The sequence below is a fragment of the Rhinatrema bivittatum genome, chromosome 2 (assembly GCF_901001135.1).
Source record: "Rhinatrema bivittatum chromosome 2, aRhiBiv1.1, whole genome shotgun sequence".
NCBI classification, from domain to species: Eukaryota; Metazoa; Chordata; class Amphibia; order Gymnophiona; family Rhinatrematidae; genus Rhinatrema; species Rhinatrema bivittatum.
The window spans coordinates 91,264,293-91,280,003 of NC_042616.1; the positions used below are offsets into that span (position 1 = coordinate 91,264,293).

At 45.3% G+C, this 15,711-nt stretch overlaps 1 protein-coding gene across 8 annotated transcripts in view; it reads right to left on the bottom strand.

Moving 5' to 3' along the window:
• The window catches only part of KMT2C (lysine methyltransferase 2C), a 979,844-nt gene that overhangs the window by 464,426 nt on the left and 499,707 nt on the right, over positions 1–15,711 (bottom strand). For all 8 annotated transcript variants that reach the window (XM_029588444.1, XM_029588443.1, XM_029588442.1 and 5 more), the window contains 2 exons: positions 11,751–11,963; positions 2,727–2,855 (listed from right to left, as the gene is read on the bottom strand). In XM_029588444.1, coding sequence (XP_029444304.1) covers positions 2,727–2,855; positions 11,751–11,963 — 342 coding nt within the window. The remainder of the gene's footprint in view (positions 1–2,726; positions 2,856–11,750; positions 11,964–15,711) is intronic.

Sequence of the window (15,711 nt, forward strand, 5' to 3'; positions counted from 1 at the left end):
TTGAGAAAACACAACAAATAAGATTGATACAAATGCCTACATGCTAGTAAAATACCTCACCTCACTCACACACCCAGAACTGACCTTTACCAAGTACAGAAAAACTACAAATTATAAATATGGAGAAAGAAACTGGAAAGGAAAACAAAAAAAGCCACTCTGCATGCAGTGTGAACCTGGGGAAATGGAAAGAGAAATATAGCACCTAACATAGTCCCAGGATCTGCAATAATGCACACAAACTAATCCGCACAAAGTTACATCTGTATTATGGAACTCGCTCAAACAGTAACAACCCTATCTAAGAAATACAACTATTAAACCAGGCCCTAAACACTAATACATTTCCTATTGGGAAAACAGAATAAGCCAAGCTGCTATAGAGCCCCCCACAGAAATAATTGTAAAGCTATACTAAAAATATTACAAAACAGCTGCTGAACAGAATATCATCCACAATTAAAAACTCATAAAAATTATTAAAACATGTCCAAATATCAATAAAATATTTAAAAACAGCAGACATTGCAAAATAGGGACTTGCATTTGTTTGCGACGAAATAGCAAATATAGACAAAATTTCCTATTTCATTGCATTTCGGGGGGGGGGGGGGCGAAATGATAGGAAAACCCACAAAATTTCATGTGGTTTTCTTATCGTTTTTTGGGGGGGGGGGAGAAAGGGCACATAAAAAAAAACCAAACAAAAAACCTCAAACCCACCCCAACCCTTCAGATTTAACTAATTACAATCCCCCACCTTCCTGACCTACCCAAAACTTGCCTAAAGTCCCTGGTGGTTCAGAGGGGGTCCCGGGAGCGATCTCCTGCTCTTGGGCCGTCGGCTGCCAGTAGACAAAATGGTGCCGTGGCCCTTTGCATGTGACCGGGCTATCGGTGCCATTGGCCGGCCTCTGTCACATTGTAGGAGCAATGGACTGCCGGCGCCATCTTAAAAAATGAAATTTCCCACGGCGGGCCGATAACGAAGGCCGAACTGAAAGGTTCGGCCGAATCACATCTCTATTGCATAATACCCAATAAAATGGCAAGCAATCAAGAAAAATAAAATTAAAAAGCCACCTTTACTTACCCTCTCTAGCAACTCTCCTACTTCTTTCCCTTCCAGGCCAATAGCACTCACCAGAAGCAGCAAGGGCTGCTGAAGCTCTGTCCTCACAGTCCTCTTTCTTAGCGCCCACAACACACACACCCAATTAGACCCCCACGATCAGTCTCGGTCTCTCTCACAAACACCAGTTATCTTCCTGACCAATCTCTCTCTCTCTCTCACACAGAAACACTTCACCTCCCTGATCAGTCTCTCTCTCAATCACACACAAATGTTCTCGCACCCACAGACACAAGCTCTAACCCAGGCACCCATTCATACCCACACACACAAGCTCTCACCACCAAACCTCTTCTTCCTTCGCTGCAGGGATGGGTTCCTGTTCTGCCGTGGCTTTACTCTGGCTGGCCTTCTTTTTCGCCACCACTGGGATGGGCTCCTGTGGCGGACTTGCTTGGTCAGGGTCAAGTTTCCTCTTCGCCGCCATGGGGATGAGCTCCCGTGATGGCCTTGGTCGGGGGTCAGGTTTCCTCTTCGCCGCCATGGGGATGAGCTCCCGTGGTGGCCTTGCTTCGGAGTTTGACACTGCCATTCCTCCCACACCACCCTGGGCTATGCAATGCCCCTTCTTCCTGCCTTACCGGCCAAAGTCTTCCTTCCCTTCTTCCTACTCCCACTGGCAGGTCGAAGGGAGGAGGCTTCCGATTGGCCTGCGTGGGGGCAAGAAGAATGAAGGAGGTTTCCCATTGGGCAGTGGGGGCAGGAAGAAAAGAGGCTTCCAATGGTCTGCAGGGGCTGGAGAATGGAAGAAGGAAAGTACAACGGGGCAGTGGGACACTGTGAGTTGCGACACACCTGCCGGTGCTTGGCGACATACTGGTGTGTCGTGACACACCGGTTGAGCATCGCTGGGTTATAAGATACTGGGCTTGCTGGACCCTCTGCTGTCACAGTATGGCAATTCTTATGTTCTTATGTAAATAACACTAGGATTAGGGGACATGCCATGAACTTAGCAACCAGCAGATTTAAAATAAATCATAAGAAGTATTTTTTCACTCAGCGCACATTCAAGGTATGGAATCTGTCAGAGGATGTGGTACAGCAATTAACACAGTAGGGTTCAAAAGAATTTTAGACAAGTGCCTGAAGGAAATCTCCATAAATGGTTATTAGCCAGGTAGACTTGGGAAAGCCAGTGCTTATACCTGGAAGTTAGATACAAGAAAGACATCAACTATTGGGGACCTGCTGGGTACTTGTGACCCAGACTGGCCACTGTCAGAGACAGGATGATGGGCTCAATGGACCTTGGTTTGACCCAGCATGACATTTCTTGTGTTATGTTCTTAAGTATGCTGTCGGGACTTACCACCAAGCGCAAATTATGAAGTGAGAGTAAGTGTGTCAATTTAGTCTTCTTAAATTTACAAAGTTATTAATAAGGATATAGATTTCCCTTAAAGAAAAAGGTAGGTGTGCAGAAATTTAGGACAGATTTTTTTGGATAACCATTACATATACAACTGTTATTCTGAACAATTATTGTATGCTATAAATTCTATAGATTTTTTTTAACCACAGATTTTGTTTTTTGGCATGAAAACTAAGTATTTTTTTTTTAATTATAGATATGCAAATCATCTATCCTTACCAGGTCTGTATGGTTTTCGCTTTCTCTTTTTGATCCCATCTGCTCCTTCTATCCCCTTGGTATCATCATCTACAGCTTCTCGTTCAGGACTGGAATCTGATTTTGCATCACAGTCCACAAGATCACCTTCTGGAAAACAAATATTTGCAATATAGAATTTGACTGACTGATTCAAGGTCTCAATTTGACTCCTACAATTTCTTGGAGTGATCTAGCATGAGGGAGGAAGACAACACGCTACATTTGCACCATGATGTCAGGTGCATTGAATCACCAAGACTGATGGACCTGTGTTGAGTCTTCTCTAAAAGTATCCCTTTTGAAGTTAAAAGGTAAAGCACAAGGTGCAATAAGTATTTACTGCTACACTAAAACACAGATGTAGGTAATCCCAGCAATTAGAAATTGATACTTCAAAGAACACTAGCTAATGGTGCTTTGATTATAAGCTTTTCCCCCTGAAGAAGCAGACTGGTAAATTGAGGGTCCTTGCTGGGGATCATTACATCAGAGTGAAAATATTGCACTGTGATTTATGTATTTGCAAACTTGAAATTTTATAACTGTGAATATCATCATTATGTAAAAGTAAAATACCAAACTGTGATCTATGATTTAAATTCAATGAAATTTTATAACATTTTGTACAAAGTCTATGATAACAAGCAATATATGTGATGTCAGAGTAAGATATTATGTGTGTGTTGGTTTTTGTAACTATTTTTGCACAGAGTATGGTATAGCATTTTTCAATTATATGTATGTATAAGTGTTTTTATGTATAGGTGAATTAGTACACATTAACTAGTGTTACACATTAAATGGTTATAAATTTACAGATAATTTTGAAAAAATACGAATAAACAAGTTTTTTGTATTTATATAGGTTATATATTAGTGATCTTTCCTTAGGGTTTTATCAAGTAGATGTGACACGAGCACTTTAATTAGCAATTTGTCATTGCCTGATATCTAGGAATACCTAGATTCAAAAAGCTTGTTTATTCATATTTTCAAAATTATCTGTAAATTTGTAACCATGTTAATGTGTGACACCAGTTAAAGTATACTAATTTGGCATTGCCTGATATTTAGGTACAAGCCGTTAAGCCCGTTAAAACGGGCTACATTAACATTTTTTTTTGGATCATTTCCTTCCCCCTCATGCTCCCTCCCACCTCCCCCACTCTCTCCCCTCAGTCACTCCTCTCTCTCCCCCCCCCTCCCTCCTCCCCTCAGTCACTCCCCCCTCCTCCCTCCCTCAGTCACTCCCCCCTCCTCCCTCCCTCAGTCACTCCCATCTCCCCCTCCCCCAGTCACTCCCCTCAGTCACTCCCCCCTCCCCCCAGTTACTCCTCTCTCCCCCCTCCCTCCTCCCCTGAGTCACTCCTCTCTCCCCCCTCCCCTCAGTCACTCCTCCCTCCCTCCTCCCCTCAGTCACTCCCCCCTCCCTCCTCCCCTGAGTCACTCCTCCCTCCCTCCTCCCCTGAGTCACTCCTCCCTCCCCCCTCCCTCTTCCCCTCAGTCACTCCTCCTTCCCCTCAGTCACTCCTCCCTCCCTCCTCCCCCTGAGTCACTCTTCTCTCCCCCCTCCCCTGAGTCACTCCTCTCTCCCCCCTCCCCTCAGTCACTCCTCTCTCCCCCCTCCCTCCTCCCCTCAGTCGATCTCCGCCGAAGACCGGGAGCGGTGGCCCGAAGACCCGGAGTGGCGGCCCGAAGACCCAGAGCGGCAGCGGCGGCCCGAAGACCCGGAGCGGCGGCCCGAAGACCCGGAGCGGTGGCGGCATGCACGCGAGGGAGGGACAGACTTCCTTCCGTCCGTCTGTCCCTCCCTCGCGAGTCTTCGGGCCGCCGCTCCGAGTCTTCGGGCCGCCGCTCCAGCCCGGGTCTTCGGGCCGGTGCTGCCGCCGCCGCTCTTCGGGCCGCTGCTGCCGCTCCCGCCGCTCCGGGTCTTCGGGCTGCCGCCGCCGCTCCGGGTCTTCGGGCCGGTGCCGCCGCCGCTGCGGGTCTTCGGGCCGCCGCTCCTGCCGCTCCTACAGCGCCATTTTTATTTTTAAGAGGCACACTGTGACCGACGTGCTCGCATGCGCGGTACAGCTGCTCTCTACTGCTCATTTGCGGCACGTCGGTCAACCTTCGTTTATTAGGTTGATACCTAGATATCAGGCATTGTCAAATTGCTAATTAAAGCACTATGTATATAATTAAAGCATTCTCTCTCTCACTATATATATATATATATATACACACACACTACGTTTTTCAAATATATAGTGACAACATAAAATTAGAAATGTATAATTTTATATGATTCTATATATAGTAAATGCAAATTTATAACTGGATAAATTCAAAATGTCACATTTGTTATAACAAATCTTTCTATACAAAAATTGTTCTATAAAAACTTTTAGAAAAAATGTATTGGTAAGCCCCAGCCCATCACAGTGTAAAATTATATTATGTAAATAATTCAGTTTCTTGTTAATTAAGTAAACTAGTTTTAAAAGCCATTTGAGTTAATTGATTTTTGTAGACTGCTTTAATTTCTCACATCTCCAAATTTTTGGCTTCTAAAATGTTGTAAAGCTCCTAACCTAATCTGAGATTGTGTATATATTTGGTTCTATTTTATGCTTCATGTCCTCTCTTGATGCAAACACCCACTTGCACATAAGTATACATATATATTTTTATATATATATATATACATACATAAAGCAAATGTTGCTTACCTGATGTAACAGGTGTTCTCACAGGACAGCAGGATGTTAGTCCTCACAAATGGGTGACATCGAGGATGGAGCCCACCACGGAAAACTTCTGTCAAAGTTTAAACAGAACTTTGACTGGCCCCTACTGGGCATGCCCAGCAAGGCACTGACCCTGCAGCCAGCAGGGGTCTCCCTTCAGTCTGATTTTCAAAGCTACAGGCAGTGCCTAGAAAGTAAAAATAAAAACGAACCCAACACCGCGGGGAGGCGGGCGGGTTTCGTGAGGACTAACATCCTGCTGTCCTGTGAGAACACCTGTTACATCAGGTAAGCAACATTTGCTTTCTCACAGGACAAGCAGGATGGTTGTCCTCACAAATGGGTGAGTACCGAGCTGAGGATGTCCCGACTTGCACCAAATGTACCCAACGGTGTGCAGCAGGCACAACAACTGAGGAGAAATTTGGGAAAGGGCATCCGCACCCTACCGGGTAGGTGGAAGGGTGTTGGTACATCAGGTTGGAAAAAGGTTACGCAAGACAGACTGGCCGAAGATGGAGTCCTGTCTTCCAGCCTTGTCCAAACAATAGTGGGCTGCAAAGGTATGGAGAGAACTCCAGGTTGCAGCTTTGCAGATGTCAGGAAGCGGCACCGATCGAAGGTGTGCCACTGACGTCGCCATGGCCCTCACAGAGTGTGCTTTAACACGGTCTTGAAAAGGAATGCCAGCCTGCTCATAGCAGAAAGAAATGCAGTCCGCCAACCAGGAGGAAAGAGCCTGCTTACCCACAGGTTGTCCTAATTTGTTAGGATGGAAAGAGACAAACAACTGAGTGCTCTTCCTGTGAGAAACTGTACGGTCCAGGTAAAAAGCTAGAGCCCGTTTACAGTCTAGGGTATGCAGAGTCTGTTCTCCAGAGTTGGAGTGGGGCCTGGGAAAAAAGATAGGTAGTACGATAGATTGATTGATATGAAACTCCGAAACTACCTTAGGCAAAAATTTAGGGTGAGTGCGGAGTACCGCCCGGTCCTGCAGGAGCTTAGTGTAAGGCGGATAGGAAACTAGGGCCTGTAATTCACTAACCCTGCGAGCTGAAGTAACAGCTAAAAGGAATAACACTTTCCAAGTGAGATATTTCAAGTCACAGGAGTGCAGAGGTTCGAAAGGAGGTTTCATTAGACGACCAAGAACCAGGTTAAGGTCCCAGGATGGGGCCGGAGGACGCAAGGGTGGCTTTAGATGGAGTAAGCCCTTAAGAAAGCGTGTTACTAGGGGTTGCACTGAAATAGGATTACCCCCAATACCCTTATGGAAGGCGGCTACCGCACTGACATGCATTCTGATAGAAGAGGTTTTAAGACCTGATTCAGAGAGATGCCATAAATAGTCCAAGAATTTGGAAATTGGACAGGAAAGGGGATCAAGGGACTGAGAAGTGCACCATGATGTGTACCTTTTCCATTTGTATGAGTAAGACTTTCTTGTGGAAGGCTTTCGTGAAGCTATCAGGACCCGAGAAACGGAATCTGAAAGGTTAAATGGTTGAAGGACTAACCTTTCAACATCCATTCCGTCAGGGACAAGGCTTGGAGGTTGGGATGGAGGAGGCATCTGTCGTTTTGGGTGAGCAGATGCGGGTCCTTTCCCAGAGGAATGTGCCTGCGGATGGAGAGATCCTGGAGTATTGGAAACCATACTTGGCGTGGCCAGTAAGGTGCTATCAGGATCATGGTTCCTCCGTCCTGGCGTAGCTTCACGAGAGTCTTTGACACAAGAGGGAGTGGAGGGAATGCATACAGCAGACCGGTTGTCCACTTGAGGGAGAATGCATCCCTCGGCCGAGAGTGCTGGCTCCGAATGAGAGAGCAGTAATCGTCCACTTTGTGGTTCTGAGGGGACGCAAAGAGGTCTATGCGGGGAGAACCCCACTTGTGAAACAGAGAGGTCGCTACCAGAGGATCGAGTGACCACTCGTGTGGTTGGAAGACACGGCTCAGCTGGTCTGCCAATACATTGTCTACTCCCGGCAGGTAAGTGGCCCTGAGGTACATGGAGTGGGAGAGGGCTTCCGCCCAGATCTGCGCAGCTTCCTGACACAGAAGGAAGGAGCCTGTGCCTCCCTGCTTGTTTATGTACCACATGGCCACTTGGTTGTCCGTCTGGATTAAGATTATCTGATGAAAGAGATGATCTTTGAAAGTGCGGAGCGCATAGCGGATTGCTCGAAGTTCCAGGAAATTGATCTGGTGTTCGGCTTCCTCTTTGGACCATAACCCTTGGGTTTGAAAGTCGTCCACATGGGCTCCCCAACCGATGTGAGAAGCGTCGGTGGTTAGGATTACTTGCGGATCCGGTGGAAGAAAGGGTAAGCCCTGAAGGAGGTTGACCTGAGTCGTCCACCAGGTTAAGGATAGGCGCAGCGCTTGTGTGACTGTGACTATGGAGGACAGAGGCTGAAAAGCTTGAATCCATTGGTGTCGTAGAGTCCATTGTGTTACTCTCATGGCTAGTCGGGTCATGGGAGTGACTTGAACCGAGGATGCCATGTGTCCTAGGAGAATGAGGAACTGGCGAGCCGTGGCAGTGTTCTGAGACTGGAGCTGGCGAGCCAGGGACATTAGGGTGTGGACCCTCTGAAGAGGAAGGTAAGCCTTTGCCTGTAAGGTGTCCAAGTCTGCTCCAATGAAGAATAAGGTTTGAGACGGGACTAAGCAAGATTTCTCGTAATTGACAAGAAACCCTAAGGAAAGGAGTGTTTGAATTGTCAATTGTAGGGAGGATTGAGCTATCTGTTGGGTGGAGGCCCTGATTAGCCAATCGTCCAGGTAGGGGTAGACGTGGACACCTTCCTTCCTTAAGAATGCTGCTACCACTACGAGACATTTGGTAAAGACTCGTGGGGCAGAAGCCAGACCGAAAGGTAGGACACGGTATTGATAATGGTCGTGGCCTACGAGAAACCGCAGATATTTGCGATGGGATTGTGTGATCGCAATGTGGGTATAAGCGTCCTTGAGGTCGAGAGAGCACAGCCAATCCCCTCTTTGTAGCAGAGGGAGCAGCGCGCCTAGGGTTACCATTTTGAACTTCTCTTTTTGAAGGTGTTTGTTGAGGGCTCGAAGGTCCAAAATGGGACGTAGTCCCCCTGATTTCTTTGGTATTAGGAAGTATCTGGAATAGAATCCCTTGCCTCGTTGAGAGGGAGGAACGGGTTCTATAGCATTTGATTGCAGAAGAAGAGATACTTCCTGTTGTAATTGAGCCAAATGGGTGGATAGACTCCACGCTTGAAGAGGCGGGGAGTCTGCCGGAAGAGTTATAAAGTTGAGGTGGTAACCCTGTGCGATAATTGTTAGCACCCACTGATCTGAGGTGATCTGCAACCAAGGTTGTAGAAAATGGTACAGTCGACCTCCTACAGGAATGTCTGGAAGAGGGGTTTGGCATGTGTTCCCTAGAGGGGAGTCAAAGGCCAGCCGCAGGCCCAGGAGGAGGGGCTACAGTAGGCCTTTGTTTCCTAGGCTGACGCGGCTGAGGCCTAGTAGAGGATCGAGCTGGACGAGGCCTAGCCGATGGAGGGTAGTAACGGCGTGGCCGAAAGAACGACTTCTTAGAGTCCTTCTTAAGTGGTTGTTTGGAGGAAACCTCAGACAGAACAGAAGAAAGTTGTTTCAACGTCTCGTGGTGATCTTTCAATTCAGCTACTATTTGCTGAATTTGTTCTCCAAACAAATTGTCCCCTAAGCAGGGTAAATCCGCTAAACGATCCTGGACCTCTGGGCGAAGGTTGGATGACTTTAACCAAGCCCAACGTCTGGCCGAGATGTCAGTAGCTGAAACCTTTGTGGAGGCATCGAAGATGTCATAAGCCGTTCTGATCTCGTGCTTCCCCGCTTCAAACCCTTTGTTAAGAAGGGCCTGAAGCTGTGGCTGGTATTGGTCAGGTAATGTGTCAGCAAAATCTTGCATCTGTTTAAGGATGGCTCTGTTATATTGCGTCATGTAGAGTTGATATGAGGCTATGCGAGAAATCAGCATAGCTCCATGGTACACTTTCCGTCCCACACTGTCTAGGAATTTATTGTCCTTGACCGGCGGAGTGGAGGAGTGTGGCTTGAGACGCTTGGCCTTTCTTTGTGCGGACTCCACCACAACAGAGCGATGATCCAGTTGAGGCTTTTGAAAGCCTGGTGCTGACTGGACGAGGTATGTGGAATCAGCCTTCTTGTTAACTGGTGATACAGATGAAGGAGATTCCCAGTTTTTCTTTAAGAGATCGAGAAACACCTGGTGAATGGGGATGGAAGCGATGATTTTTGGAGCGTCCAAAAATTGAAGCAGTTCCATCATCTGGTGTCTGTCATCGGTCTCAGATTGCAGCTGAAAAGGTACAATTTCGGACATCTCCTTTACAAAATTAATAAAGGAGAGATCCTCTGGAGGAGATCTTTTTCTACTCTCTGTAGGAGAAGGCGGTGATGGTAAATCTGTGTCAGAAGATGTATCATCATCCCAGGTATCATAGGGATCACTTGGGGGTTGAAGCCCCGATGGACCTGGTTGAGGATCCGAAGGCATCGAAGGAAACCTTGGAGGAACCGGTGGTACAATCGGTACTGGGAACGGCATCGAGGGTTTCGGTGCTGCCGATGGAGTCGGTGCCGGTCTTGGAACCGATGGAGCCAAAGGATAAATCGGTGGAGATATACGAGAAGGCACCGATGGGACCACCCCGGAAGGGGGAATCAGGAACGGTGTTTCTCCCGCCGATGAAAATCCAGTCGGAGACGATGGCGCTGTCGGTGCTACTGGAATCATCGATGGGAGGGCATGTACAAGTGCCTCCATACGTTGTAGTAGCGGTGCCAGCGCTTCCACCAAAGGTTCGGTGGTCGGTTCCTTCCTCGGTGGCGGAGTCTGTGCCGGGGTCGATGCCGGTGGCGGTGCCGGAATCGGTGCCGGAGACGGTGCCAATGGAGGTTGGAATCTCTGCATCGCTTTCTCGATGGCCTCCTGGACCAGCCGGTCCAGTTCTGCCCGGAGACCAGGGGTAACAATACCCGGCTCGACGGGAGAGGGAGGCTGAGGCAGAGCCGGAGGGACCACCGTAACCGGTGGGATCACGGCTCCCACACCCCGAGAGGGTGAGGGTTTCCTCGATGCCTGCGAACGAGACGTGGACGGTGCCAAGTCTGAACGAGGCCTCTTAGTCGGTGGCTCGGCTTGTTCAGAGGTCGATGACTGTGGATCCTCGACAGGCCGAGACTTGTGCCGTCGATGGCGATGCTTGTCCTTCCGGTCTCCTCTCCCATCCGGGGAGGGGACAGGAGTCGACGGCCGAGAAGTCATCGATGGTGGACGGTCACCGGAGGGTTGACGATGGTGGTGCAACTTCGACGGTGCCGGTTCCGATGACGTCGATGCTATCGATGGCGTTGGGGTGGGTGCATGGAAGAGGAGCCCCATCTTCTCCATCCTGGCTTTGCGACCCTTAGGTGTCATTAGGGCACATTTGGTGCAAGTCAGGACATCATGCTCACTACCCAAACACAAAACACAAACCCTATGGGGGTCTGTGATTGACATAGTCCGGGTACAATCCGGGCATCGACAGAACCCCGTCGCCATGGCTTAAGGCCAAATTTAGTCGCGGGCTCGGTAAGTGCCAACAGGCCTCGAGGGCCAAATTCGACGGTAGTCGAAGAAAAAAAGGCAAAAAACTTACCGGTTTCCGCGAAGGTGACAAAAATTTGTCGAAAGGAGACCCCTGAGGGGCAAATTTTCTTCGGATAGAAAAATACCGAATTCCTGTCAGGAACGTGGTAAGAGAGCTCCTTTCACCGCGTGGCAACTGCTGCGCGGAAAAAAGAAGACTGAAGGGAGACCCCTGCTGGCTGCAGGGTCAGTGCCTTGCTGGGCATGCCCAGTAGGGGCCAGTCAAAGTTCTGTTTAAACTTTGACAGAAGTTTTCCGTGGTGGGCTCCATCCTCGATGTCACCCATTTGTGAGGACAACCATCCTGCTTGTCCTGTGAGAACTTATATACATATAAATACATACATATATATACACACATATACACAAATACATATACACATATAAATACATACATACATATATGTATGAATGTATATGTTTATATATATATATAGATGTATTAGTACACATTAACTGGTTTTACACATTAACAGTTATAAATTTGCAGATAAAAATTTTGAAAAAATATGAACTAGTTTTTTTTATCTATATAGGTTAAATATTAGTGCTCTTTCCTGAGAGATCTTAAAATGTATAAATTACAGTTATTACCTCTGTTGTCATCCATCTCTCCATCTCGGGAGTGCTCAGACTGGGGATCTGGTGGGGTCTGCAACACAGCCACACTATTCTGATTTATAATTTTTAGCTTTAGCTTTGGTTTTGATCGTTTTCTTCTTGGTAACATGATGCTGAGGCTCTGTAGCTGTGACATCCCGGATTCCGTCAGACAGACTCCATCCTGGGTGAATGTCTTTGGTGGGTCTAAAATGATAATAAACATTAAGTATATTAACAAGTACTAAGCTCTCCATACTTATTTCCTATCACTAATTTTATTTCAAAAATTGATCTCTTTCAGCACCAAAACCAGAAATAAACTAAAAACCTATATAATATTATCTACCATGTTAGGACAATCCAGGACTTAATTTGTAGATAAAAAGGAAGTGGAACTGGAGAGCTGGGAGTGGGGAAGAGGGGGTCAAAGCCAAGTGAGACATGTACGATGGAGTGGGGCCAGGAATGGTTGTGAATGCTGTTTCTCACACACACTATTTCAAAGATACATGAGAACACACTCTTCCTCCTCTTTACCCCAGTGATTCTCCATCCTCAGCCCCTGCCATTGCATAACCCTTGGCTGTTCTTCACCCACCAGAACAGATTTACAACATCAGCTTTACTCCCTTAGGTCCTAGGAAAAAGGTGGCAGAACACAGTTTATGATCATTCTGCCAGAAATTAAGCCTGGGTAACAGACATAAAAAAGCATTGAATTAGCATACATCTGAAACTAGTCTGGATTACTGTAATTCAATCTATCTGCTGGGTCTTTATACTTCTTTCATAAAAGTATTACAGATGATTCAGAATTCGCAGCATGGATATTGACTGTTGCCTCTCGAATTGACTACATTACTCCAATATTACAATCCCTCCCATTGCCTTCCGGTCCAATGGAAGATTAAATTTAAAATCATCATGAAATATAAAGCTTTAAATAATAAATATCTACTATGCATCAGTTTTTTAACTTAAGATCTATAAACCCTCCAGAGATGATAGGTCAATGGGCCACTGTCTCTACTACTTAACATTTCTATAGTGCTACATGACATACGCAGCGCTGTATAAACATACAAAAATGTAATACATTAGAAATGTAATACATTAGAAATGTTTATGGTGCGACTGGTGATCATAGTGTGTCAAAGTGTTTGGGAGTAGAAGTGAGGATTAGGTGTTTATGTCATCATTAGAAGCGTTGGCGCTATGTTGAGCTAGTATAGCGAGCTAAAAAAAGCTTTTGTATTAGGGTGGGTGTGGTTTGAGGTAAATGATGATGTCACACCGCTGCGTCCCATAGCAGGGACGTTGGGGCGTGTGATTAAGCACGTTAGGGTGGGGACCATCATGAAACGCTTTAAAAAGAAGTTTGTCAAGGAGAAGTTAGGCATGACGGTGTATTTGTGGCGCAGTTAGAGGACTTTGTAAAAAGGAGAAGTTTGCAAATTGGTTTACCGTTGATGGGGAAAGAAGGAGTCCTAAAGCATCGGTAAGTGCATTGAATTTAAGTGGTTTCTTGGTCTTTTGGTATAGCTGCTTTAACTTGTTAGCATTAAGCCCGAAGTTCAGCATATATATGTTTCGGATTTCACAGATTGGGACAAGTGCTGCGTCTTGAAAGGATTAGTCTTTGGAATCATTAAGCACAGAAGTTTTCAGAAAATTTGGGAGAGTGTCTATGTCGTTGAGCAGTCTGACGCAATGTTTGAGTATAAATGATTTTGAGGTAAAAATCTGTTAAAAATATATATAGTTGCAAGTGTGTCCTATGGTCTTGCATCTAAAATACAGATTTGGTTTTCTCAGTGGTTGCAGTCCCCCTGAGGAAGCAAACGCATGTGAAACAGGGGCCGCTTGTCGGGGTCAGACCACGTAAATTAATATCAATAATCAAGTTGAGAACGGATATTCCAAAGAGAAGAAATTCTATCAGGGGTCAGCTACAGAATGAAGAAATGTTGTAATATGTGTTAAATCGGCATTCCATGTATAAGGGAATTGGGAAATAGGAGTGGGGGTTGGGTATACAGAGATTGTAAGTGGATATATCCACAGGGAATTTAAGAAAAATTTTGCATTGAAGGTGTATTGCAATATTGTCCAGACTGGTTGGAGTCTCATATGCTGACCTCTGTATTTGTATGATTTTTGGGTGTGAATGAGTGTGTGTGTGATTTGATATTTTATGGACACATTTCTAAAAACAACATTGAAAATTATGATAATAAAGCTGTACACTTTTCTCTTATGATTTGTTATGTTATAAACATACAAAAAGACAGCTCCTTCTCAATAGAGCTTACAATCAAATAAACAAACATACAGGACAAGAGACGTGAGGTATTTCATTAAGCAAGACAATAGTTAAAATAAAAAGTTAGTTAACAAGACTAAAAACAGACAATCTGATATTAGATTTAAAACAGGGTTCAAAAAGGTGGGACTTTAGATGGGATTTAAACATGGCAAGAGAGGCAGCATGATGCACCAGATCAGGAAGACCATTTATTTATTTAAAATCATTTATTTATCACTTAACAGAAAATACCTTCCTATGCAATTTACAATAAAGTGCAAACCACAGATTTAAAAATACAAAACATATAAACTAAAAATACATAAGAAGATAAAACCAAGCACACAGTGCAGCCAGATGGAAAGCACGGAGTCTGGAATTGGCAGTAGAGAAGGGCACAGACAGGAGTGACTTATCCGATGAGCGGAGTGCACGAGGAGAGGTGTAGATAGACATAAAAGAGTACAGGTAGCGAGATGCTGCAGAGTGAAGGCATTTGAAGGCGAGAAAGTGGAGCTTATTTATTTATTTAACATTTTTATATACCGCAATTCATGTAGCAAGCTACATATCATTTCGGTTTACATTATAACAATAACAAGCATGTAAGAATGCGATTACATTAAAACAGGGGAAGAAAACTTGGATAAGAGTGAACAGGATAATAACACCATAACGTATAATTGTGGTAATATTGCGGTTCTTCTCTGGGTGTGAAGTAGGTTAATATTGTAAACGGACTATGGACCATTTATTAGTGATGAAGGAATGTAGAGTAGGAGTGTTAATCTACTGTATAATCTGATCGGTAATTTAGTGGAGAGTCTGAAGAATGGTGAAGTGAGGTAAGAGTAATTGGTTGGCATTAATTAAATGCTTGCTCGAATAACCAAGTTTTGAGTCTCTTTTTGAAAGTGATTGGGCATTGTTCTTGCCTGAGTTCTGGAGGTAAAGAGTTCCATTCTGCAGGGCCCGCTGTGGATAGAGCACGTTTGTTTAGAGAGGTTTTGATGGGTGGAGCGATGAGAGAGTCTCTGTAGGCTGTTCTTACTGGTCTGGGAGGTATGTGTAATCGAAAAGGTATATTGAGGTCCAGTGGGATGAGGTTGTGAATGGATTTGTGTATGATAGTCAGCACTTTGTATGTGATTCTAAACTTAATTGGGAGCCAGTGTAGGTTCTTCAGGACGGGTGTAATATGTTCTCTTTTGTTGGTCTTAGTCAGAATCCTGGCTGAGGCGTTTTGGAGCATTTGTAAGGGTTTAATGGAGTTAATCAGGAGGCTGAGTAGAAGAGAATTACAGTAGTCAATTTTTGAGAAAATGATTGCCTGAAGAACTGCACGATAGTCTTGGAAGTGGAGGAGTGGTCTGATCCGTTTTAGGGTTTGCAATTTAAAGAAGCCTTCCTTGGTGGTATTATTAATAAATCTTTTTAGGTTTAATTGATTGTCTAGGATGACTCCGAGGTTTCGAACTTGAGTGGAAAAGGATGGCTGACTGGGGTGCAGGTTGGACATAGTATGTTTACCGTCTTGTGAGATGAGGAGTATTTCAGTCTTGTTGGTATTAAGAATTAAATTGAGGCTCATGAGCAGTTTGTTGATGGATTGGAGGCAGATGTTTCAGAATTCTAGGGTATTTTGTA